The 22,437-nt window shown below is 57.8% G+C and overlaps 4 protein-coding genes across 14 annotated transcripts; 2 read left to right on the top strand and 2 right to left on the bottom strand.

Annotated features, from left to right (window-relative positions):
- The first annotated feature begins 89 nt into the window (after positions 1-89).
- RGL2 (ral guanine nucleotide dissociation stimulator like 2) lies at positions 90-8,096 on the top strand. Of its 7 annotated transcripts, none has more exons than XM_027958648.3 (18): positions 735-846; positions 1,043-1,242; positions 2,502-2,585; positions 2,843-3,021; positions 3,152-3,202; positions 3,292-3,589; positions 3,860-4,111; positions 4,194-4,297; positions 4,389-4,473; positions 4,552-4,620; positions 4,784-4,858; positions 5,395-5,427; positions 5,547-5,668; positions 5,764-5,859; positions 5,942-6,053; positions 6,160-6,450; positions 6,942-7,056; positions 7,186-8,096. In XM_027958648.3, the coding sequence occupies exons 2-18, from the start codon at positions 1,084-1,086 to the stop codon at positions 7,395-7,397; spliced, it is 2,337 nt and encodes a 778-aa protein (XP_027814449.1). In that variant the 5' UTR covers positions 735-846; positions 1,043-1,083; the 3' UTR covers positions 7,398-8,096. The 7 variants fall into 7 exon arrangements, with proteins under 7 accessions (XP_042092833.1, XP_027814449.1, XP_027814448.1 ...); XM_027958647.3 differs by having other exon boundaries at positions 6,139-6,450; XM_042236899.1 differs by lacking the exons at positions 735-846; positions 1,043-1,242 and adding an exon at positions 90-383.
- A 562-nt stretch (positions 8,097-8,658) lies between these two features.
- PFDN6 (prefoldin subunit 6) lies at positions 8,659-9,951 on the bottom strand. 4 transcript variants are annotated; one of them, XM_027958665.3, is made up of 5 exons: positions 9,860-9,951; positions 9,633-9,778; positions 9,322-9,392; positions 9,119-9,243; positions 8,659-8,868 (listed from the first exon to the last, which is right to left on the bottom strand). In XM_027958665.3, exons 2-5 carry the CDS (start codon positions 9,694-9,696, stop codon positions 8,739-8,741), a joined length of 390 nt encoding a protein of 129 aa, XP_027814466.1. In that variant the 5' UTR covers positions 9,697-9,778; positions 9,860-9,951; the 3' UTR covers positions 8,659-8,738. The 4 variants fall into 4 exon arrangements, with proteins under 4 accessions (XP_027814466.1, XP_027814465.1, XP_042092840.1 ...); XM_027958664.3 differs by having other exon boundaries at positions 9,633-9,711; XM_042236906.2 differs by having other exon boundaries at positions 9,920-9,951.
- A 348-nt stretch (positions 9,952-10,299) lies between these two features.
- On the top strand, positions 10,300-19,899 carry WDR46 (WD repeat domain 46). Its single transcript, XM_027958657.3, has 15 exons — positions 10,300-10,424; positions 10,524-10,718; positions 10,828-10,908; positions 11,041-11,153; positions 11,278-11,365; positions 11,505-11,566; positions 11,804-11,908; positions 12,015-12,165; positions 12,285-12,420; positions 12,738-12,837; positions 18,388-18,701; positions 18,847-18,941; positions 19,085-19,180; positions 19,307-19,420; positions 19,518-19,899. Exons 1-15 carry the CDS (start codon positions 10,356-10,358, stop codon positions 19,614-19,616), a joined length of 1,818 nt encoding a protein of 605 aa, XP_027814458.2. The 5' UTR covers positions 10,300-10,355; the 3' UTR covers positions 19,617-19,899.
- A 225-nt stretch (positions 19,900-20,124) lies between these two features.
- B3GALT4 (beta-1,3-galactosyltransferase 4) lies at positions 20,125-22,119 on the bottom strand. Of its 2 annotated transcripts, none has more exons than XM_042236904.2 (2): positions 22,042-22,119; positions 20,125-21,584 (listed from the first exon to the last, which is right to left on the bottom strand). In XM_042236904.2, the coding sequence occupies exon 2, from the start codon at positions 21,559-21,561 to the stop codon at positions 20,425-20,427; it is 1,137 nt and encodes a 378-aa protein (XP_042092838.1). In that variant the 5' UTR covers positions 21,562-21,584; positions 22,042-22,119; the 3' UTR covers positions 20,125-20,424. The 2 variants fall into 2 exon arrangements, with proteins under 2 accessions (XP_042092838.1, XP_027814461.1); XM_027958660.3 differs by lacking the exon at positions 22,042-22,119 and adding an exon at positions 21,727-21,800.
- Positions 22,120-22,437: the final 318 nt, after the last annotated feature.

Genomic DNA, 22,437 nt, shown 5'->3' with positions numbered 1-22,437 from the left:
CGTCTCAGTTCTACCTCAGGGACCCTCTTTCCAGGCGCTGTGACACTTCCACTCACGCGTGGTTCCTTCTCACGGCCCTGCCTCTAACGCCTTGGCGGCACCCGATGCCCCTTTGGAAGGGACTGAAGCCGGGCGCCACCCACGGCCGACAGCGTGCCCTCAGGCCGCGGGCACTCGCTGGTGTCCAAGGCTTCGGAGAGGCCGGCCTCGGCGCCGGAAACAGCCCCCGGCGCGCGCTCTGGGACCGGAAGTGGCGGCTTCCTGCCCCGCCCACTCCCGAGCCGGTGGGAGCCCCGGGCTCCCCGGAAAACCCGGAACGGATTTTGGTCCGCTACACGCGTGGGTGGGGGCGGAGTGGAGCCCCCGCGGCCCGGAGAAACTGGGTCCGTCCCCCGTGACACGCTCCCTGCGGGAGTTTTAGCCTCGCGGTGTGCGAGGAGCGGAATGTCAGATTCGGCTCTCGCCCTTCCCCGGGGGCTGGAAACGGGAATCCCTGTCCCCACTCAGCGCAGGGCAACGTGGGCTCCAGGATCCCCGAGCACAGTCGGGCTGGAGACCCGGGCTCCTGGGTCCCGGCCCCCAAGCGTCCGGCGCTCCTCTAAGTCCGCGGCCCTGGCTGCTGTCCTCACTTCCTTCCCTTTTTGGCTCCTGCTCTCGGGGCGGGCGGACGTCGGGGGGGAGCGGAAAGGGCGGGAGGGCCCGGGAGCCTGGCGGGGCGGGGGGGGGGGGCGTACAAGGGGGTGCGGAAAAGCCGGGGACGGGCTCGGTCCGGGGACGTGATCGGGGGCCGGAGACCGACAGGAACGGCAACTCGGGAGCCGCGCTGCCCCCACCCGTCCTGAGCAGGTCAGAGCCAGAGCCCCCTGTAACCCCGCCCGAGCCCGTGCTCCCGACCCCCGTCCACAACAACGCCAGGCCCCGTGTGCCCCTGCAGCGTTGCCCCCGACCCTGCCTCCCCGCGGGGCTCCCCGGAGACTACCTGGAGCCCGCCTTCTGGGGCCCCGCGCCCCCCTGACCCCCCTCCCCGCTCGTCTCTCCTCAGGCGCCCCCATGGCCCGACCCCGCTGACTCCTTCAGCCGGCCATGCTCCCGCGGCCCCTGCGGCTGCTGTGGGACACGAGCCCCCCCGGGGGAGTCGTGCTGAGCAGCTTCCGGAGTCGAGACCCCGAAGAGGGTGGGGGCCCCGGTGGCCGGGGCGGGGGCGGGGGGCAGGAGGAGGAGGAGGACGACGACGACGACGAGGTGAGGCGCGGGCGGCGTGTGTCCCGGAGACTCTCCCCGCTGCGAGTCTGTGTCCCTGCGTGTCTTCCTGCCTCAGCCCCTGCCGCGCCTCTCGCCGGAGTCGGCCCGTGTCCCCCAGCGGGGAGCCCCGGCGTGTCCGAGGTTCTGTGCGGCACCGACACTCAGGAGCCTGGCCCGTTCCCGCCCGGCGCGTGTGGCTGGCCGGCCTGCGGGTCCCTAGCCCTCTCCGCCCGTGCCCGAGTGGCCCGTCCCTCCGGGCGTGGAGTCTAGGTCCCTGTCTCCCTCCGGGTGTCTGTCTGGCAGGGAGGGGTTTGTTTCCACAGTAACCCGCTCCTCAGACTCCGGGATTGGGGAGGGAACCCTTCTATTTCGTGACCCCTCCCCGCTCCGCCGCCTGGGGCTGGGCGGCGGTGGGGAGCCGAGGCTCTCGGACCGTCGAGGGCCGTCCCAGGCCGAGTGGCTGGTGGTCACCTGCTTCCCTTCGGGGCTAATGGCGTGGCAGGAGTAGGATTCGGGCCTCAAGAGGGGCCGAAAGTTGGATTTGGGGCCCCGAGATTTTGGACGCTCTTGTCCAGAGTCTGAGTGAGGATTGACTGGGTGACTAGCAGGGCTGGTTTTTCGGGATCGGTTGGGGGAGCGGCCGGGGTCACATGACTCTGTGAGTCTAAACCACCCCCTGCTCCAACACACACACACCGTCCCCACTTCCCCTTCTCCTTCCTGTATTGGGATCGGCGCCGCCGCCCTGAGGGGGGTCTCCAGAGCTGAGGAGGGACCCGGGGAAAGGGGGCTAAGGCGACTTACCCTTTGGGCTTGGCTAATTCCTGCGGGGGAGGGCGGAGCATGAGGTTGTGCCCGTGACTGAGGTTTCAGCTTCTCAAGGTCTCTGCCTCAGGCTTTCTTCCTCTCTTTCTTCCCCCTCCTCCTACCTTTGCACCTTGATTCTTGGCTGTTCACGGTTCAGCTCTGGGGGGGAGGGGCTGCAGCGGTCCCCAGGCTCAGGGTTCCTGCATTCCATCCAACTCCCCACTGCAACCCCTTAGACTCCACCGGGCCCTGAGGCGGCTTGGGGGGGGCTGTCTGGGCCCCAGTGGGGAAGACCTGGGGTCACCAGCCCCCCCCCACCCCTCGTACTCGTTGGTACTGTCCCCCTCCGCAACAGGTGAGGGGCACAGAGGGAGGAGCAGGGCCTAGGGGTGAGGCTTGGGCAGTGGGGTGGGGTGTGGAACCACCTGACCTCCCCTTCCTTGCTCCTCCAGGCCCCTGTGTCTGTCTGGGAGGAGGAGGAGGATGGTGCTACCTTTACAGTCACAAGTCGCCAGTATCAGCCTCTTGATCCCTTGGTGAGATTATAACTTTGACGTCTCACCTCTGACCTACCACCTCCTAGTTCCCCTGCCTCCTGCTGACTTTCTGGCCAGAATACTAGGTTGGAAGTTTGGAGACTGGACTCAGCTGTGTGACTTAGTTCGAGTCGTTTGCCCTCTCTGAATCCTAATACAATGAGGCTGAATCATCTCCTAGGTCTTGGATTTCTCCCAGAGATCTAGCGGGGGAAAGTTGAAAAAAGGGTCAGTGGCTGGCGCTCTGTCTCCCCCAGGCCCCAAGGCCTCCTCTGCGTTCCTCCCGGAAACTCCGAGCTGGCACCCTGGAGGCCCTGGTCAGACACCTGCTGGACACCCGTACATCAGGGGCTGACGTGACCTTCACAGCAGCCTTCCTGGCCACTCACCGGGCCTTCACCTCCACGCCTGCCCTGCTAGGGCTTATGGTTGACAGGTCAGGCTAATAAGGGACCAACGGTCATTGACATGTCTTGACTTTCTAAAGCCAGAACATCCCACCCAAATAGTCAAAACCACTAGGGTTTTGGAAAACATGGACACATAGAATCTCTTCCCTTCCCCAGGCTGGAAGCTCTTGAATCTCATCCTGCTGATGAGCTAGAGAGGACAAAAGGGTAAGTGACCCCTGATTCTTGACTTCACAGTTTTCTCCGGCCAAGCAGCAGCCTGACATCTAATCCCCGGTGAATTCCCCTTCTCTCAGGGTAGCCATCTCTGTACTGTCAACCTGGCTGGCCTCTCACCCTGAGGATTTTGGCTCTGAGGTCAAGGGTCAGCTTGACCGGCTTGAGAGCTTCTTTCTTCGGACAGGGTATGCAGCAGGGGAGGGTATTGGGGGGGGCAGCGCTGACCTCATCCGCAACCTCCGGTCCCGGGTGGACCCCCAGACCCCCGAACTTCCTAAGCCCCTGGCCCTCCCCGGCGATCCCCCTGCTGACCCCACGGATGTCCTGGTGTACCTCGCTGACCACTTGGCCGAACAGCTGACCCTGCTAGATGCGGTGAGACCCTGACCTCTGACCCCATGACCCCTGCCCCCCTACTAACCTGTCCCTAACTCCACATCCTTACCTGGCTTCCAGTCCTTCCTGGTCCAGCTCCCAGCCTCCTCTGTCCACCCAGTTTTGACCTTTCCCTGTTTCCCCTTGATTGTTGCCCTTCAAACCCCATGCCCCTCTGGTTCCTTGGCCACCTGAGATCCTCACACCCCTGACACTGGAAGGCTGACCTCACTTGACTGTGAACTTTAACCTCTTACCTCTGCCCTGCAGGAGCTGTTTCTCAATCTGGTCCCCTCTCAGTGCCTGGGGGGCCTGTGGGGTCACAGAGACCGGCCAGGACACTCTCACCTCTGCCCATCTGTCCGGGCGACCGTCACGCAGTTCAACAAGGTGGCAGGGGCAGTGGTCAGCTCTGTCCTGGGGGCCACCTCAACCGGAGAAGGGCTCGGAGAGGTGACCGTACGGCCGCTCCGTCCTCCGCAGAGGGCCCGGCTCTTGGAGAAGTGGATCCGCGTGGCAGAGGTAAGAGAGAGGCTTGGCCCTGTTGGGGGTCAGGGTGTGGAGAGAGGTCCTACAGCTGTGATCTCTGTCTGTGATCCCACAGGAGTGCCGTCTGCTCCGAAATTTCTCTTCAGTGTATGCTGTGGTATCAGCCCTTCAATCCAGCCCCATCCACAGGCTTCGGGCAGCCTGGGGGGAAGCAACCAGGTGGGGAGGACGGGGCCCTGGAGGGGAGTCAGGGCTGGGAGGGGAGACCTGAGCTAGGCCCCTCCTCAAGGCCGCTGCCCCCACCCCCCAGGGACAGTCTCAGAGTCTTCTCCAGCCTCTGCCAGATTTTCTCTGAGGAGGATAACTATTCCCAGAGCCGGGAACTCCTCCTGCAGGTGAGGCCCCATTCCCTGGCATTCCCGCCATCTCCGCCCCCCCCTACCCCCCATTTCACCTTGTTCTGTCACCGTCAGGAGGTGAAGCTGCAGCCCTCTCTGGAGCCAAATTCCAAGAAGTCCCCGAGGCCTGCCTCCCGGGGCGGGGTGAGTGGCCACTGGGAATGGAAACGCTAGGGTTGGGAAGGGGGGCGCAGCAGGGGGAGGAGAATTGAACTTGTTCTGGGGCAAAGGGCTAGGAAAGTGCAGAGGGAGGGGAGCCCTGGGGTCAGTGTCAGGGGTGACTGACTCTGATTCTCACACATCTCAGGGTGTGGTCCCATACCTTGGCACCTTCTTAAAAGACCTCGTAATGCTGGACGCAGCCTCTAAGGATGAGCTGGAGGTCAGTAGTGTGTGTGTGTGTGCGCATTATGGTGATGGAATGAAGAGACCTCAGGGTCAGACAGGCCACCTCTTTCCAGAGGGGGCTGCAAGGCAGAAGCAGTAAGGGCCAGGACTCTATTATTTTGGCAAATCTGCTTAACCTTGTGCCTCAGTGATCTGTAAGTGGGAAACTAGTGACAGTACCTACATCAACCCTTTATTATGAGGATTAGATGAATTACTGTTTGGCGAGTGCTCAAAGCATGCCTGAGGTGTAAGCATATGTACACAAAGTTTGATAAATAAACCAAAGCTGGGATCTTGGGCAAGTTCCTTTTCTGATCTCTAGTTTTCTTCTCTGTAAATTGGCCACAATTTCTACCTGTGATGTTCAATATAAAGGGTAAGGTAGCGGGCTGAGGGCGTGATGAATAAGAGGGGGAGGAGCGGGGGGCCAGAGGAGTTACAGAGGCCAGTGATGCCTACGTGTGGGGAGAGGGGGTATGCTCTCTGTGGCAGGGTCGGGACCCTCACCCCACCCTCTTCCCCTTGCAGAACGGATACATCAATTTTGACAAGCGGAGGAAGGTGAGGAGAGCGCTTGGCAGGATGCCAGCCATCTGTAGCCCTGTCCCAGAGAGGGGAGAGGGGGGCAAAGTCAGGGCTCCCTGGATTGGGCCTCCTGCAGTCTGTGGGCTCCTTCCTAGGAGTTTGCTGTCCTTTCTGAGCTGCGGCGTCTCCAGAACGAATGTCGTGGTTATGACCTCCGACCTGACCCCGATATCCAGCGGTGGCTACAGGGGCTCCGGCCACTGACAGAGGCGCAGAGGTGACTGGCTGGGTGCAGTTGGGACTCCAGGGCACAGGCTGAATGTGGGGGTCAGTGTGTCACGTCCTGACTTCTGCCCATTGCCCCCTCCCCAGCCATCGCGTGTCCTGTGAGGTGGAGATGCCTGGGAGCAGTGACCCACCTGCCCCGCGGGTGCTTCGGCCAACACTGGTCATCTCGCAGTGGACAGAGTGAGGGAGTCAGTGGTTGGAGGGCAGTCTCTTGGGGACTTGTCCTCCTTCTTCTGACCCTCCCAATCTCCTGCCACTCCAGGGTGCTGGGTTCTGTTGGGGGTCCCACCCCCCTCGTCTCCTGGGACCGGCCCAGTGTGGGGGCAGAGGAGGTGCCTGGAACCCCCGCCCCCCTGCTGACCCGGCTGGCCCAGGTGAGCTCCGCTCCTGGCCTCGGATCTCTACCCAGACCCCGACTTTGTGAGTCTTTATCCCTTGACTTTCCTGCCTTCATGCCAGTTCCGTGTTGTTGGTCCCCAGCACGTGAAGTGGCCGTCTGTCTCATCTCTGGACTCCGCCCTGGAAAGCACCCCAGCCCTGCAGAGTCCAGCTGACCCCAGCCACCTCTCTCCCCCAGCTTCCTCCCCGCGGCCTTCTCGAGGTCACCGCCGCTCAGCCTCCTGTGGGTCCCCACTCAGTGGGGGTGCAGAAGGGGCCTCCAGGGGCCCTGGATGTGGGGGAGGGGCGCCTGGGCCAGGGGCCTCTGATTGCCGAATCATCCGAGTCCAGATGGAGCTGGGGGAAGACGGCAGTGTCTATAAGAGCATCTTGGTGAGAGCTGTGGGTTGGGAGGTGGGGGTGGAGATGATGTCTTAGGTGTCAACAGCCAAATGGGAGGAGGATTTTAGTTTTAATTGACCTTTGGTTTTAGCAGCCATGTTTTATTTTCAAAGTTACTTTGTATTAGCTGCTGCGCTTTGAACTTTGGGTGTCCTCTGAGATTTTTAGAACCAACATTGGTTTCCCCAGAGGGAACAGCCTAGCAACCTTGTGGGCTGGCCCATGGAGTACAGGGAGCCACCATGTTGGGTTTCCCTGATAACTCAAAAGTTTGGACAAGGGCAGCCTTCCCTGTGGAGAAGGACATGGCAACCCACTCCAGTATTCTTGCCTGGAGAATCCCATGGACAGAGTCAGACGCGACTTGGCAACTAAGCAGCAGCAGCAGCCTTCTCTGGGTGGGATCAGTGGCTAGTGTTGGAAGGATGCCAGGCCACGGTCACCATTATGTTAATTGCTCTTTTGGTCTGCTGTCCTGCCAGGTGACAAGTCAGGACAAGGCTCCAAGTGTCATCAGTCGTGTCCTTAAGAAAAACAATCGTGATTCTGCGGTAGCTTCGGAGTACGAGCTTGTGCAGCTGCTCCCAGGGGAGCGAGGTCAGGGGCTGGGAGGGAAGGCGGACTCGGGATGAGTGGTGCCTGAGTGGTGCCCGCCGGTGGGAATGCTGCCACACCGGGGGGTTGTGCGGGAATGACTGTGCTTGACACCTTTCTCTGAACCTTCAGAGCTGACCATCCCCGCCTCGGCCAACGTCTTCTACGCTATGGATGGAGCCTCACATGATTTCCTCCTGCGGCGGCGGCGGCGGCCCTCCAGCACTACAGTGGGCCTCGCCAGTGGCCCTTCTGCCTCGGGAACTCCCCCAAGCGAGGGAGGAGGGGGTTCCTTTCCCAGGATCAAGGCCACAGGGAGGAAGATTGCCCGGGCACTGTTCTGAGGAGGAAGCCTTGTTGGCTCATAGAACTCATGGTGGCCATTCCTAATGTGGGGAGCCATCCTGAATGGTGGCCGTTGCCGCATGGAGAAAATATCCAGAAGGGTGGCCAACCATCCTGGGGCAGGGAAGCACCACTGGTTTACCAGACAGCAAGACTCAGCCCTGTGACACTGGCAGTCTTGGTGCCTAGGCTGGACACCTGCCATGGAGGCAGCACACAGCCAGTGCTGGGGAAGAGATCTGGTTTGATTCCTGGCCACGTCCTAGCATGCCAAGGGCCAAGGAAAGGCCTGGAGGAGGGGAAGAGGAAAAGCCTAGAGGCTCTGAGTCCCGGGGGAAGGGAATGGCAAGAAACAGTTTCTCGTGGGAGCCTCCTCTTCCTACTCCGGAGGTTCCTGTCACTGTGACAACACTAATAAACCAGACACTACCTGAGCTCTACTCCTGCCCTCAGGCTGTGGACTAGCTGCCGGGGGCGGGGAGCTGGCTGAAGGCAGATCCCGTGGGAAAAGGTGGGCCAACCGCATCTATCTTCAAAAGCTGGATGCAAGGGCTTGGTGGGAACAGTTTCCTCAGAATGGTTTATGCCTCCCCAGCAACCTCCCCACCCCTGGTCCTGTTATTGGCTCTTTCGTTTTTCTCCTCAGTTGTTACACACCCACGTCAAGTACCCAATTAAAGCCATCAGTATGAAAAACACCCTTGGCTCTGAATTCCTAAGACAATGTTAGGACAAAGAAATGGAAGAACCACTTCGTGGACAATGTACAAACTTGGAGGTCTCAGAATATCACAATGCATTATGTGCTGGGATATGAAATCCAATTTAAGCTACATTTAAACAAAGTCTAGGAAGAAAAGAGACTAAAAAGAACTAAGATGCCAGGGCTATTCTGAGGATGACAAGAAATCATAGCAAAAGAGGATTACCATGTTCCATTCTGGGACTGCAGGTTAGAGAATTGTGAGTTTTTCAATGAAACTTAACTTTCCCCCAAATTGTTTCACTGTCAATGCCCTTTTCTTGGTTGCTTCCAATCAAGAGAAGAGAGAGTTAAGGCTTGCATGTACAGGCAAGGATTAGGTTTGAGACATTTCGGAGTTTAGTCTCAAGAAAGAAGGGTTACTCTGCCACACACAAATTTCAGTGCACAAATTTGGATCTAAGAGAGTAATGCAGGTGATATAGGGGTGAGGGAGAAGGGACCAGAGGAAAGGATGGAGACAGTTACAACAGAAGTGGCTGGTCAGAACACGCCAGGTATTTTCACATTTTATTAGCTACAGTATAGACCCTAGAGCTGCCGCATTCCTCCCCCCGCCCACCCCCCCAGGACAGGGTCAGGCTTTCCCAGGAGCCCCTGCCTTTGCCGCCTGCGCCCTCTGAAACTCCTGCTGCAGCTGAGCCAGGGTCTCCCTCTGTTGTTCTGACTGCTGCTCTAGGTCTCGGAGCTGGGATTCATACCGCTTACTGAGGAAGGGCAAAAAAGCAAATGAGAAATTAGTGAGACTTACTCTTGAGGGTGCTGAAGACAAGATTGGTCAGAAACTTGAGCTCTAAGGGGAGTATGAAGAAAAGGGAAGGAGTTGAAGGACACAGGAAGGAGTTGAAGAACCTGCTCAAATGGGGGCTGCTCTGGAGAATGACTCTAGAAAGGTTTCTCAGCACCTTTATTCCCAACGGATCAAGTATAACACAGTGGGGTGGAAGGAAGACTCACATCTCAGCTGTGATGTAGTCCAGCCTTTTCCCCACTGTGGCCCGAGCTTCCCCCAGCTCCTGTTTGACCAACACGGGCCCCAGAAGTTTAAACACCACGTTGGACCCATCCAGCAGGGCCAGTTCCTGGTGGAGGAGTGGGAAAAACATCAGAATCACTTCCAAGACAGGTCCCCCCTCGCCCCACAAATCTCAGTCTCTCACCTCCTTCACGATATTATTTTCTGTTAGTTGTGCCTCTAGTTTCTGCCTCCCTGACATGGATTTACTCAAGTCTGCCGGATGAAAAGGTTTGTTTAGAGACATCTCATGTGCCACCCGACCACCACAGTCCTGGTAAGAAGGCGGAGCTGAGGAAGCAGGCAAGGATGAGCAGGCGGGACAGGGAATGGGAAGACTACAGAGAAGGGGAAGGAGCCGCAGGCTGGGGCCAGAGGTGGGACAGAATACATTATTCGGGTATAGACAGGTTGTGAGTGAATTGCCGCGAGGTCACCCCTACCCTGCTCCCTTACCCTTCTGCAGCTGTTGATATTTCTCCACTTCCCCCTGCAGCTTCTTCTGGATTAGCTCAGCCATGGCGGGGACGAAAGCCTGCGGGCAGCGGGAGAGGGGCGCTGGGTCTCACGCTCTGGAAGGTACCCGGGCTCCCCTTTCTGGCCTGCGGAGGTGACAGCCCTCTTGAGAGGCAGCCCCTCGGGCCACCCACTGCAGTCTCTCCTGGTCCGGGATATCGACTCACCCCCAGCCTCAGGGAGTGGCAGTACCCCGAACTCCTCAGCCGAACCGCTCCCCTACTCACGCTCTCACTTCAGTATTGGTGAACCCGGAAGTAAATAGAGAATGCTGGGGAAAGACGGCACCGGAAGCTGTGAGCCGGCGCACGCCGGGAAATGTAGTTCTAATATGGTCAATGTGTGGCGTTCTGCTAAAAAGACCAGAAGCGGAAGGATTTAAGGCAAGATGGAGAAACCGAGATGGGAAAAGAAACTGCAGGGTTGCTTGGGTCTTGGCCTCGGACTGCCCGTCTTTCATCACTTGGGCATAAGTTGCCGCACTGGGGGCCTTGGTCCCGCCCCTCAGTGGGGAGCGCGCCCTCATTAAAGATGGCGCCTAGGAGGCTTCAGACCTGGAACGGCGCTGATTGGATGAGTCTCGGAGGACTTCCGGGAGTTTTCCATCACACTGTGGGACTGTGGAGAGGAGTTTGCACGTGGATCGTGGTTCGAGTGGGCTAGATGGAGACAGTCCCCAAGCCGGGCAGTAATGTTCCACCCAAGAAGGACAGACTGCAAGCCAAGAAGAAGGTAGGGATCTCCTTGGGGTGGAAAGGAAGTTTTTATTTGCGGGGTTCGAGGGGCGGGGCGAAGGGCAGCGGAATACGAGGGATCCTGCTCTGTTGGTAGAAACCGCGGCGATACTGGGAGCAAGAGACCACTGGGACTGCGGCCGGAGCTTCTCCAGGTCCCCCTCATAAACGGAAGAGGAGTCGAGAGCTCCGCCCCCAGAAGCCAAAGAGAAATGACACCTCAAAGAAGTTTCGGATCTCCAAGAAACCCCGAGAACTGAAGAGTCCGGGGCCTCAGCGGACCTTTTCTGGGGTGAGCCTGGGACCTCCCGGGGTGCCGAGGCAAGTCGCCTTGTGCTTTCAGGGTCGGGGGGTTGGGGTCAGCTCGAGCCTGTTTCTTAATTGCCTCCTCCCTGCCGCAGGCCCAGGACCCATTTGCAGGCCCCGCCCCTGTCAGTGTGGAGGTGGTTCGGAAGTACTGTCGCATTGACAAATCCAAGGAGGTGAGGGCTAGTCGGAGAGTGGGGAGCGGTTGCAGGAGGGAGTGTCTGGGTGAGTTGAATGGAGGCGGGGCTCTCCTGTGACCCCCGCATCCCTTGGTCCTTCTCTCACTTCATCTCTCACCGCTGTTTTAGCTACCACATGCGAAGACCAAGACACGAAGCCGACTTGCGGTGGCTGAAGCACAAGAAGAGGAAACAAGTGTCAGAGCTGCTCGATCTGAGCTTCTGCTTGCTGAAGAACCTGGGTGAGTGGACCCTGATGTGGGCCTCCCCAATCCCTGATTTATGGGGCTCTAATTTCTGATTGTGATGCTGGGATACCCACTTCTTATTAGGAAGCTTTAATGCAACTCTCACGCTCACTTGCAGGTTTCTGGAAGGAGAGGATGGGGAGGACACGGCAAAGATTCGCCAGGCTGACATCGTGGAGGCTGTGGACATTGCGAGTGCAGCCAAAGTGAGTCTGAGAATGGAAAAGGGGCCAGTGGGTTGGCTGATGGTGCAGAGTAAGACGGGAGTGGGGACTAGGAGAGAAGAGTCCTGAAAGGAACCAACTCTCCTTTTCCTTTTCTTTTTTTCACTATCCCTTTTTCCAGCATTTTGACTTGAACTTGAGGCAGTTTGGACCCTACAGGCTAAATTACTCTAGAACTGGGAGGTAAGGTTGAATTCCAGTGACTTTAGCCTAGCCCATCTCAGCCATGGCAGTGTACATATGGGTTGTTGACGTGGGGAGGGTCTTGTTATTTGCTTGCATGTGTGCTAAGCGTGTATGGTAACATCTCTCCTCTCACCTGGAGAGGAGAAGCTGGCGTGGGACAGACCCTTGAGTCCGGGCACCCGCCCGACACACACACCTTGTACTGACACCCTGCCTGTCCTCCACCTTCAACAGACACCTGGCTTTTGGAGGACGCCGGGGTCATGTGGCCGCCCTTGACTGGGTAACAAAGAAGCTCATGTGTGAGATCAATGTCATGGAGGCAGTGCGGGACATCCGGTCAGTGGCCTTGGTCAGCGGCCGGGGGGGATGAGACAGCCCGTCACTGATCGACCGACAGCCGGTGGCTCCCTTTCACGTTGCTCTGCTCCTCCACCCCTCTCAGGTTTCTGCACTCTGAGGCACTGCTCGCTGTCGCCCAGAACCGCTGGCTTCACATTTACGACAACCAGGGCATCGAGCTCCATTGCGTCCGCCGCTGTGACCGGGTCACCCGACTTGAGTTCCTGCCTTTCCACTTCCTCCTGGCCACAGCTGTGAGTGACTGTAGAGTGCAGGGCCCGGATGGCAGCCCTGAGAAGACTGACCCTCCCCTGGGGCCCCAGAAGGGGGAGGACAGAGGGCAATCTGGGCTCCTTCCCTCTCTCTCTCACAGTCAGAGACAGGGTTTCTGACCTACCTGGACGTGTCAGTGGGAAAGATCGTGGCAGCTCTGAATGCGCGGGCTGGGCGGCTCAGCGTCATGACTCAGAACCCGTACAATGCCGTCATCCATCTCGGACATAGTAACGGTTGGTGCCTGGCAGAACTTTAACCCTCACCATCCTGTCTTGCTTTTTTTTTTTTTTTTTGGCCATGCCACGTGGCTTGTACAATCTTGGTTCCCTGACCGGGGATTGAACTTTGGCCCATAGCAGTGAAAGCTGAGTCCCACCCCCTGGACCAGCAGGGAATGCCCCAGCTTTTCATCTATATTTTAACGAGTCCCTTCGGGTTGCCCCTCTGCTCCCCTTTTTGGTTACCTCTTGGCCCTGAGTCCCCCTCTTTCGCAGGTTTAATCACCTCAGCGCCCTATTAGTAACTTCTGCTCTTCTCCTCTGATGCACAGGGACTGTGTCTTTATGGAGCCCAGCCATGAAGGAGCCACTGGTAAAGATTCTCTGTCACCGAGGTGGAGTCCGGGCTGTGGCAGTAGATTCTACAGGCATGTAAGTCAGTTGTTTGGGCCTGAGGTGCTAGGGGTTGGGGCAGGGTGGGGTGGGGGGGGTGGCCGGTGTCTCAGTCTGAGAGAAAGTCCTCGAAGGCAGTGTGCCTTTGGGAGCACAGACTCTGCACCCAAGCTGCTTGGGCTTAAATCCTGGTGTTACCCCCTGACCAACCATGTTGGCAGGTATGTTAGGTGACCTCTGTGTACATGGTCTTCACCCTAAGACTGGGGATATGAGTATCTTGCTCAAGGGCCAGAAGATTTTAAGGAGCCTGATAGTAAATATTTTAGGCTTTGTTGGTAACGGAGCACAGCTGAGTGTTGTATGTAGGTTCTTAAATAACAAGAGGAGAAACAATGGATGGCAAGCCACTAATGGAATGAGAAAGCAACTGAATGCAGTATTTGTGTGACAGAGGTCTACTCTTGGAAAGAACTGGATTCCTGTTTCTGTTTGTTTTTCTGCCATGCCATGTGGCATGCAGGATCTTCAGTTTTCCAACCAGGGATGGAACCTGCCCCCCCTTGCATTGGAATTGTAGAGTCCTCACCCCTGTACTGCCAGGGAAATCCATGAATTCCTGCTTTTGAGTGTATAGCACTTTTAGCTTAGTTGAGGTTCAAAGTTAGTGTTGCAAATCATCCAACTCAACTGCAAATGTTTATCTACAGCTGCCAATTTGTGAAGAGGTTGTGGGTATTTTGGGCCTCCCTGGTGGCTCTGACAGTAAAGAATCTGCCTGCAATGCAGGAGACCCAGGTTTGATCCCTTGGTCAGGAAGATCGCTTGGAGAACAGAATGGTTACCCACTCTAGTATTCTCGCCTGGCCGATTCCATGGACAGAGGAGCCCAATGCGCTGCAGTCCATGAGGTCACCAAGAATCAGACACGACTGAGTGACTAACACTTTCACTTTTGAGTATTTTATCTTTGGAAACATCTTTTCACACAGATAGATGATAAGACGGATGGTGCTTGAAATGCTCTGAAGTGATGTCTGTCACTGAGATTATAGTGTGTTTGGCAGCAGTGTGAAGAGATAAGATGTAGTGTCTGCTTGACCACAATACTGTGCTGCCTTAGCACAAAAAGCAGCCACAGAATAAGTAATCAAATGACTGTAGCTGTGTCCCAGTTCAGTTGCTCAGTCGTGTCCAACTCTTTGCGACCCCATGGACTGCAGCACGCCAGGCCTCCCTGTCCATCACCAACTCCTGGAGTTCACTCAGACTCGCATCCATCGAGTCAGTGATGCCATTCAGCCATCTCATCCTCTGTCGTCCCCTTCTCCTCCTGCCTTCAATGTTTCTCAGCATCAGGGTCTTTTCCAGTGAGTCACTTCTTTGCAGCAGGTGGCCAGAGTATTGGCATTTCAGCTTCAGAATCAGTCCTTCCAATGAATACTCAGGACTGATTTCCTTTAGGATGGACTGGTTTGATTTCGTTGCAGTCCAAGGGACTCTCAAGGGTCTTCTCCAATACCAGAGTTCAAAAGCATCAATTCTTTAGCAGTCAGCTTTCTTTATAGTCCAACTCTCACATCCATGCATGACCACTAGAAAAACCATAGCCTTGACTAGACTGACCTTTGTTGGCAAAGTAATGTCTCTGCTTTTTAATATGCTGTCTAGGTTGGTCATAACTTTTATTCCAAGGAGCAAGTGTCTTTTAATTTCATGGCTGCAATCACCATCTGCAGTGATTCTGGAGCCCAGAAAAATAGTCTCTCACTGTTTCCACTGTTTCCCTATCTATTTCCCATGAAGTGATGGGACCAGATGCCATGATCTTAGTTTTCTGAATGTTGAGCTTTAAGCCAACTTTTCACTCTCATCAAGAGGCTCTTTAGTTCTTCTTTGCTTTCTGCCATTAGGGTGGTGATAGCTACATATCTGAGCTTATTGATATTTCTCCTGCAATCTTGATTCCAGCTTGTGCTTCTTCCAGCCCAGCGTTTCTTATGATGTACTCTGCATATAAGTTAAATAAGTAGGGTGACAATATATAGGCTTGACGTACTCCTTTTCCTATTTGGAACCAGTCTGTTGTTCCATGTTCAGTTCTAACTGTTGCTTCCTGACCTGCATACAGATTTCTCAAGAAGGCAGGTCGGGTGGTCTGGTACTCCCATCTCTTTAAGAATTTTCCACAGTTTGTTGTGGTCCACGCAGTCAAAGGCTTTGGCATAGTCAATAAAGCAGAAGGAGATGTTTTTCTGGAACTCTCTATTGCTGTGTCCCAGTATGACTTTATTTATGAATACTGACACTGGAGTTTTCAAATAATTTTCACGTCTTGAAATATATTTCTTCTGATTTTTTTCCCAACCACTTAAAAATGTGAAAACCATCCTTGTAGGCTCTACAGAAAGTGGTGGGCTGGTTTTGTTGACTCATGGGCCGTAGTTTGCCAAGCTTGGCCTTCAATTAGGAAACTGTTGTAGATGTGAACACCAGTCAAGGTCTTCAGAGGCGCACATGACGCCTGGTAGGTGGGGAGCACTGTTTCATCATCGTCGTCAAAGACGACTGTTCTCTTTAGGTCTGGCTGGTGCTGTGGGAGCTTTGGGGTGGCCGGTCCGCTTTGAATTTCCACCCTTCCTGAGAGACTATTTGCATTTCCACAGCTGTTTTGTCTGGTTTGTATTGTATGTATGTCTGGATCTGGCAGACTTTCCCACAAGTTCCCACGTGTTTTTCTCAAATTCTTTCATCCATCAGGCATTCATTGGGTGCCAGCTGTAGGCTGGGTTCTGGGGTAAGGTTCTGGGGGTATAAGGATGAATCTGCCCTGGTGGGGCGTTCCAGTTACACTTTATTTACAAACACAGCTGAGGAGTTGGCGGGCCGGGCGAAACACTCAGGTTCTACTCAGTCGTCTCCCATCACCCCACCTTTACCGTGTCCGTCGCTGGATGCTTCACCCCCGCCCACAGCTCCTCCCTGCCTGCTCCCTTTCTGCCATATTGCCCTCACCCAGAACACGACGTCTTGGACGCTAGCTGTCCCCATAGCTTCATGTTTTTCAGCCATCGGTCATGGCAGACGCAGAATCCCTGTTGGCTGAGTGCTCCTCGGGAGCCCAGGCCCTGCTGGTGGCTTTGGCTGCATTGCCCCATTACTGCTCACGACCTGTGAAGTCCTGGCTGCTTTTCCCCCCAGGGTGTGCTGCTTGCCATCTCACAGTTCCAGCCTCTGCTTCTTCCTTCTTTTAGTGTGTCCTGTCAGAATACTTTTCCCATATGGCTTGCTTCCTCGTATACCACCGTTCAGGAAATCAGCTAAGGAAAGCCCGCTGACTGCTCAGGCCCCCGGGACCCCCTGGTTGTGTCTTTATGGATCAGTGGTTTGGTTCTGCCCCTTTACTCCAGGTCTGTGCCAGTCTGGCTCTAGGAGAGTGGGGGGCCTCTTCCAGGGCCTTCTGCGAGCCCCTGGCCCTGAGCTGGACTTGGCCTTCCCTGGGCTGCCTGGGTCAGCTGCTTCTGCTCAAGGCTCCGTCAGTTGTTCACAGAGGTTTGGCCAACAGCCCAATGCCAAACAGCTCTGGTCCTTGACTTTGGGCCCACCCGTGTAGCTCTGGTCCTCCTCAGGGCTGCCTCGGACCAGCCACGGGCTCCAGAGATGCCACGGGCTGTCGTCCTCAGCAGGCTTCCTGGAAGCTTGCATTAGGATTGGACTGGACCCTCAAGAGTTGATCTGTTTCTTGCAAGTTCAGTAGGATGGTGGCATGGCCTGGATGCCCATCTGGCTACCGGGTGGGTGTCTGCACAGAGGCTCCCAGAGGTGGATGTGGAGGGCAGGAGCCAGCGGGTGCCCTTGAGTTGTTGGCCCAGTGAAGGCTGTGACCTGTGTCCCAGGAGCCCTCAGCAAGTCCTGGTTTGTGCTCATGACCTCTCCCTCGGGTGGAGCTGGGCCCTCTGTATCTTGTCAGGACAGGTATCCAGCTGGGCCTTGCATCAGTCCCATCGCAGGCCAAGTCTCTGCTCAGAGGAGCGCCTTAGTGTTTTCTTCCTGGGCTCACAGTCAAGGTTAAAATATGAGTCTTTGGCTTCTGGCAAACAGACATGCCCTGACCTGGTTGGCCGCCCTTCAGCATCTCTGAGCAACGTGAACATCCATAGAAACTCCAGCCTCTGAAAGTAAATGTCTTATGCGGTACACACATCCTTAAGCGGATTTTTGACAATTTTTTTTTTTTAAATTTGGCTGTATCGGGTCTTAGCTGCATCACATAGGACCTTTCTAGCTGTACCGAGCAGGCGTGGTTGCTCCATGGTATGTGGGATCTTAGTTCCCAGACCAAGGATTGAATCTGTGTCCTCTGCGTTACAAGGCAGATTCTTAACCACTGGGCCACCAGGCAAGTCCCTTTCTCGAGAGGATCTGGTCACCAGCCTTGCCCTTCCTCCTTCTAGCAAAAGGGGCCCTCTAGCGCATAACTTCCTTGCTTTCTAAGGTTTTCTCAGGTCCACGCAGTCTCCACCTTGTGGCCTGTCACTGCCAGAGAGCCACTTTGGGGACTGTTGGTCTCCCATCTGACCTTCAGGAGCCTCTGCAGTTTGTCCCCTCCTGGCCATAGTCCACCGGCCAGGAAAACAAACTCATTTCCATCTTCCTGTCTCTACAGTCTGTTGTCCATTTATTTAAACCTGCTGTACATCTCTGTTTCTTGTGCTTTTTTTAAGTGAATTTCATTTAAACCTTTTGTTTTCGGCTCCCCTGGAGAAGGAAATGGCAACCCACTCCAGTATTCTTGCCTGGGAAATCCCATGGATGGAGGCGCCTGGTGGCCTGTAGGACTGAGCGACTTCACTTTCACTTTCATTTAAACCTTTCTGTTTTCAGCACAACCTTCAAATTGCTCCTGTGCTTTCTATTTTCATTTATCCTCGCCCGTGCTGGGTCTTCACTGCTGCGTGGGCTCTTCTCTAGTTGCGGTGAGCAGGCTTCTCATTCGGCGGTTTCTCTTGCGGACCATGGGCTTCAGGGCACGAGGGTCTCAGTAACTGGGGCATGTGGGCTCAACTCCCAGGTTCTAGAGCACAGGCCCAGCTGCTCCGCGGCATGTGGGATCTTCCCAGATCAGGGGTTGAACCCTTGTCTCCTGCATCGGCAGGGAGATTCTCCAGCATTGAGCCACCAGGGAAGCCCTCGTGTGCTTTCCTCACTTGATCTTAGCCAAAAGGCCGAGAAGCAATCCTCTTGTGCTTTCTTGAGTATTACCTAGAATGGCTCAAGTCCCACAGAGCCTCCCTGACCACCGCCGTCCCCCTCTCCCTCTGCTGACCGCTGGGCTGCCTATCTGTGTGGTGCGACCTTACACCTGAGTGTAGGCTGTCACATGCATCCTCCCTTTCATTCACATGTAAAGACACAGCTCTAACTTGAATTCTAGCTCCACCACTCACCCCAATCTTTTCTTTGGGCTTCAGTTTCCTCTCTGTAAAAGGGAAATGAAAAGAGGTGCGTAGTGGTCCTGTCCTTATCAGTCTTCTCCCCCAGCAGACCTGATGCTTCATGCTGTGATTAACTTCCCCCTCTCACTCCCAGGCACATGGCCACCTCTGGCCTGGACCACCAGCTGAAGCTCTTCGACCTGCGAGGGACATTCCAGCCTCTGAGCACTCGGACCCTGCCCCAGGGAGCGGGGCACCTGGCCTTCTCCCAGCGGGGACTGCTGGCGGCGGGAATGGGCGACGTGGTCAACATATGGGCAGGACAGGGCAAAGCCAGCCCTCCTTCCCTGGAGCAGCCCTACCTCACGCACCGGCTCTCGGGCCACGTGCACGGCCTTCAGTTCTGCCCCTACGAGGATGTGCTGGGGGTGGGGCACAGTGGGGGCATCACCAGCATGCTGGTCCCTGGTGAGCAGGCAGGGCTGGGCCTCCAAGTGGTGACCTCGCGATGGAGGCTCTTGTGGGCCGGACCCTGAGACAGTTGGGGGCACAGGGCCCCATCAGGCTGGAGCAGGTTCCTGTTATAGTTCCATGTGCCCCCCTCTCCCTCCAGGGGCTGCCGAACCCAACTTCGATGGCCTGGAGAGTAACCCATACAGGAGCCGGAAGCAGCGGCAGGAGTGGGAGGTGAAGGCGCTGCTAGAGAAGGTGAGGACGCGCCTGCGCCCCCGTGGGCTGGGGCGGGGGTCTTAGGAAGAGAGGGTTTCAGCGGCGCCTCTGCTTTCCGTCCCTCTTTGGTGTCACCTTCCTGTGGCTCCTTACCCGTCCCTGTTCTTTTGTGTTGCATCCAGGTGCCCGCCGAGCTCATCTGTCTAGATCCACGAGCCCTGGCAGAGGTTGATGTCATCTCTTTGGAGCAGGCAAAGAAGGAACGGGCAGAGAGGCTGGTACAGAGCAGGGTCCCGAGGGCCTGGGTGCCCCTCACCCGCGCGTCCCGTCCCCGCCACGTCCTCAGCAGCACAGCTCCCTGCCTCGGAGGCTGCTGCAGCTTTCACTCCCCTCCCCTCCCTCAGGGCTACGATCCCGACACCAGGGCTCCCTTCCAGCCAAAGCCAAAGCAAAAGGGCCGCAGCTCAACCGCGAGTCTGGTGAAGAGGAAGAGGAAGGTCATGGATCAGGAGCACAGGGTGAGCGGGCACCGGGGGCGGGCCGGGCGTCCCACAGGCAGCGCCCTCCTGCTGGCCTCACCCGCCTACTGCTTCTCACCTGTCTCTCCCCACCCAGGACAAGGTCCGCCAGAGCCTGGAGCAGCAGCCGCAGAAGCAAGAGAAGGCCAAGCCCACAGGGGCCCGGCCGTCAGCCCTGGACAGATTTGTGCGCTGAGTCAGGCTCCTGGGCCCAGAAGAAACATTCTCTCCCCACGCCCACCTGTGGGGAATGACCCGTCCTTGGAATGAGGAGGGAGCAGGGAGCCCCCTTCCTCCTGGGTTGGACAGCTGGTTCCTGGGGTGGGGAGTGAAGGTGAAGTCGCTCAGTCGTATGCGACTCTTTGCAACCCTGTGGACTGTAGCCTACCAGGCTCCTCCAGCCATGGGATTCTCCAGGCAAGAATACTGGAGTTGGGGTGGGGGGTGGTCAGTATTAAAAAGGAACGTGGACTTTTGGATACCATGTCTCGATCATCCCGTGAATCTGTCCCCTGCCCGCGTGCACCCTGGGGCTGCTCTCGGATGTGAGGGGCTGTCTCCCCTCTGGCTGCACCCGTCTTGACTGGCTCCCTAAGGCCTTCCTCCAGGGAGAGGTGTGCTCCAAGTCCCTGGAGATGGCCTTCCCCACCAGCAGGCTCTGGTAGCCTCTGGGTTTCCCAGGAGAGTCCTGGACCACACTGTACTCAAAGAGCAAAAGAGACAAGTTTATTGAGGGGCCTGTGCCCCTCCCCTGACGTGGCTGGAGAGAACAAGCCAGCGAGTGCGGGTCTTCCTGACGACCATCTCAGGGGCTGGCAGGCCAGGCAGCCCCCTAGGTCCCTCCTGTGCCCCTCAGTCTTCAGTGACAGCCCGAGCACCTGTGTGGAGCAGCTTGCTCAGCTGCAGCCAGCCAGCGCTCCTGCTTTGAGCCTGGGAGAAAGAAGGTGGCGGGGTGCTGGCTGGACCCGCCATTGCACACCCCTCTCCTGGGCCCCCAGGCCCTCTCAGCTGTGAAGCCAGGCTATTAACCGGCATCGGAGGATGCCCAGGACCCCCTGGAGCCAGGAGCAGAAGGGTACAGTTCTTTCCCCATCAGAGCCACCTACTAGCTTCCAGGCTTCCTGCATCTCCCAGGGGTCCAACTTATGGGATGTCAGCAGGAATTTCCCATAGCAGCACCGATCCAGGGGGTAGTGGGTGGCACCAGCCAGCTTGACAGAGTGGGTTGGGGCAAGGCCTCCTCGGCGGGCACTTAACCCCACAAAGACATCCTCCAGGGGCAGAGGGGGTGCCCGGCTGGCCACCTTCAGGATGAGCTGCACAGCAGAAGCTGATAGCACATAGCCCGTGCCTGAGGCGTAGGGGGGGAAGGGACCCCAGGAGGGAGGCCACTGCTCCTCTGATACCTGGTGCTTGCCTCCCGGTGACCGAGAGGGGTGCACCCGCCAATGCACGCGACCCAAGTACAAGAGAGGCACTGGCTGGCTCCCCAAAGTGGGGCTTCCGTCCCACTTCGCATCTCCAGCCTCTGCCTTTCTCGGGGGCCCCACGCCCGTCTCCCATTGCTCCCAGCGGCCTCCCCGCCTGACCAGCTCCGACACCAGTTCGGGGACGTTGACGAACACATCATCGTCGGTCTTGAGGATGTACCGGGCCGTGGGGCAGTGTCTGTCGGCCCAGCTCAGCCCGCTGAGGGTCTTGAGGGTGAGGTTGCGGTAGGAGTCCTGGAAGGCCGCCTGCATGATGTCCCCGTGGGCCGCCGACTCCCACACCAGGTCGCTCCCGCGCGACCCCCAGCCGGGCTCTCCCAGTAGGAAAACAGTCTGCACCCTGAGCCCGCGGGCCTCGCGCAGGCGGCCCCAGGAGGCCCGGATGGCATTTCTTTGGTTCAGGTTGTCCGGGGCGGTGCACACCAGGATCAGCAGGAAGGGAGGGGGGCCGGGCGCACTGCACGCCGCCTCGTTGGGGATCAGGAGGCGGGGCAGGGCCAGGGGCGGCCCGGGCGAGGCCGGGCCGGGGAGCAAGGAGGCCAGGGAGAGGCTCAGCAGCTCCTCCCCAAGGCCGGAGGGCCCAAAGAGGGTCCAGACGAGCAGGAGCAGCAGGGCGGCCAGGAGCAGGCGCCGGGAGAGGCCGGGGCGCATGATGCGGCGCGGCCAGAGGGCACCTGGGGGGAGAGACCGGGCGCGGTTAGAGGACGCGGAGCGCGGCTCTCAGTCAACGGCCTGCATTAGGCCACGCCCGGGAAGGGGCGGCGGCGGTGCCGGAGCCCCACGCTGCCCTCGCCGCGGGGCCCGCGGGGACGTTACCTGGTCGGCGCGGCCGCCGAGGCCCGGCTCCATGGCCGGCCGTCTCAGCCGGCCGCCCCTCCCTGCCGGAAGGCGTGGCGTGCGCGGCCCTCGCCGGAAGCTCCGCGGCTGCGCGCTCGGCGGACACACACCGGAGAGCGCGGGGGAGGCGCCAGGGAGTCTTTGCTCCAAACGGGAGGCAGGGTTGGATCCGCGGGCCTCGGCCACAGCGGCCGGACGCTGTGCGGCCGGCGCCTCCCCCCACCCACCCCCGCGCGCCGGGGCTCAACGTTTCCGGGTCACCACCACCAGCGTCTCCGGCCTTCGGATACTCACCTAACCGGCCGCTGGCTCGGCTCAGCTACCTGCGCAAGCCCCAACACCCCGCCAGCCAGCAAGGGGGAGCCGGGCCTCGGGAAGTCTGAGGGCGCCCCCTCGAGGGTGAATATGCGGCTCCTCCCTCTAGCCACCTGGAGAGGAGCACCAACAGGTAAAAGGTTGCTTCCGCTAATGGGGCGTGGAGACCAAGAGTGTTGGGAGTTCCCTCGAATATACCTGTCAACGCAGGGGACACAGATCCCACCCCAGGTCCCGAAATGCCGCATGCCCTAGGGCAGCTGAGCCCAGGGGCCACCACTATGGCGCCTGCACACTACCGTGCCGCGGAGCGTGTGCTCTGCAAGGAGCAGCCACGCTCACAACTAGAGAGAGGCCGAGCGCAGCAAACGGAAC

This window comes from Ovis aries, chromosome 20, assembly GCF_016772045.2.
Source record: "Ovis aries strain OAR_USU_Benz2616 breed Rambouillet chromosome 20, ARS-UI_Ramb_v3.0, whole genome shotgun sequence".
Classification (NCBI taxonomy): domain Eukaryota; kingdom Metazoa; phylum Chordata; class Mammalia; order Artiodactyla; family Bovidae; genus Ovis; species Ovis aries.
The sequence above is the reverse complement of the archived record's forward strand: the minus strand, read 5'-3'. Positions and strand labels throughout refer to the sequence as shown.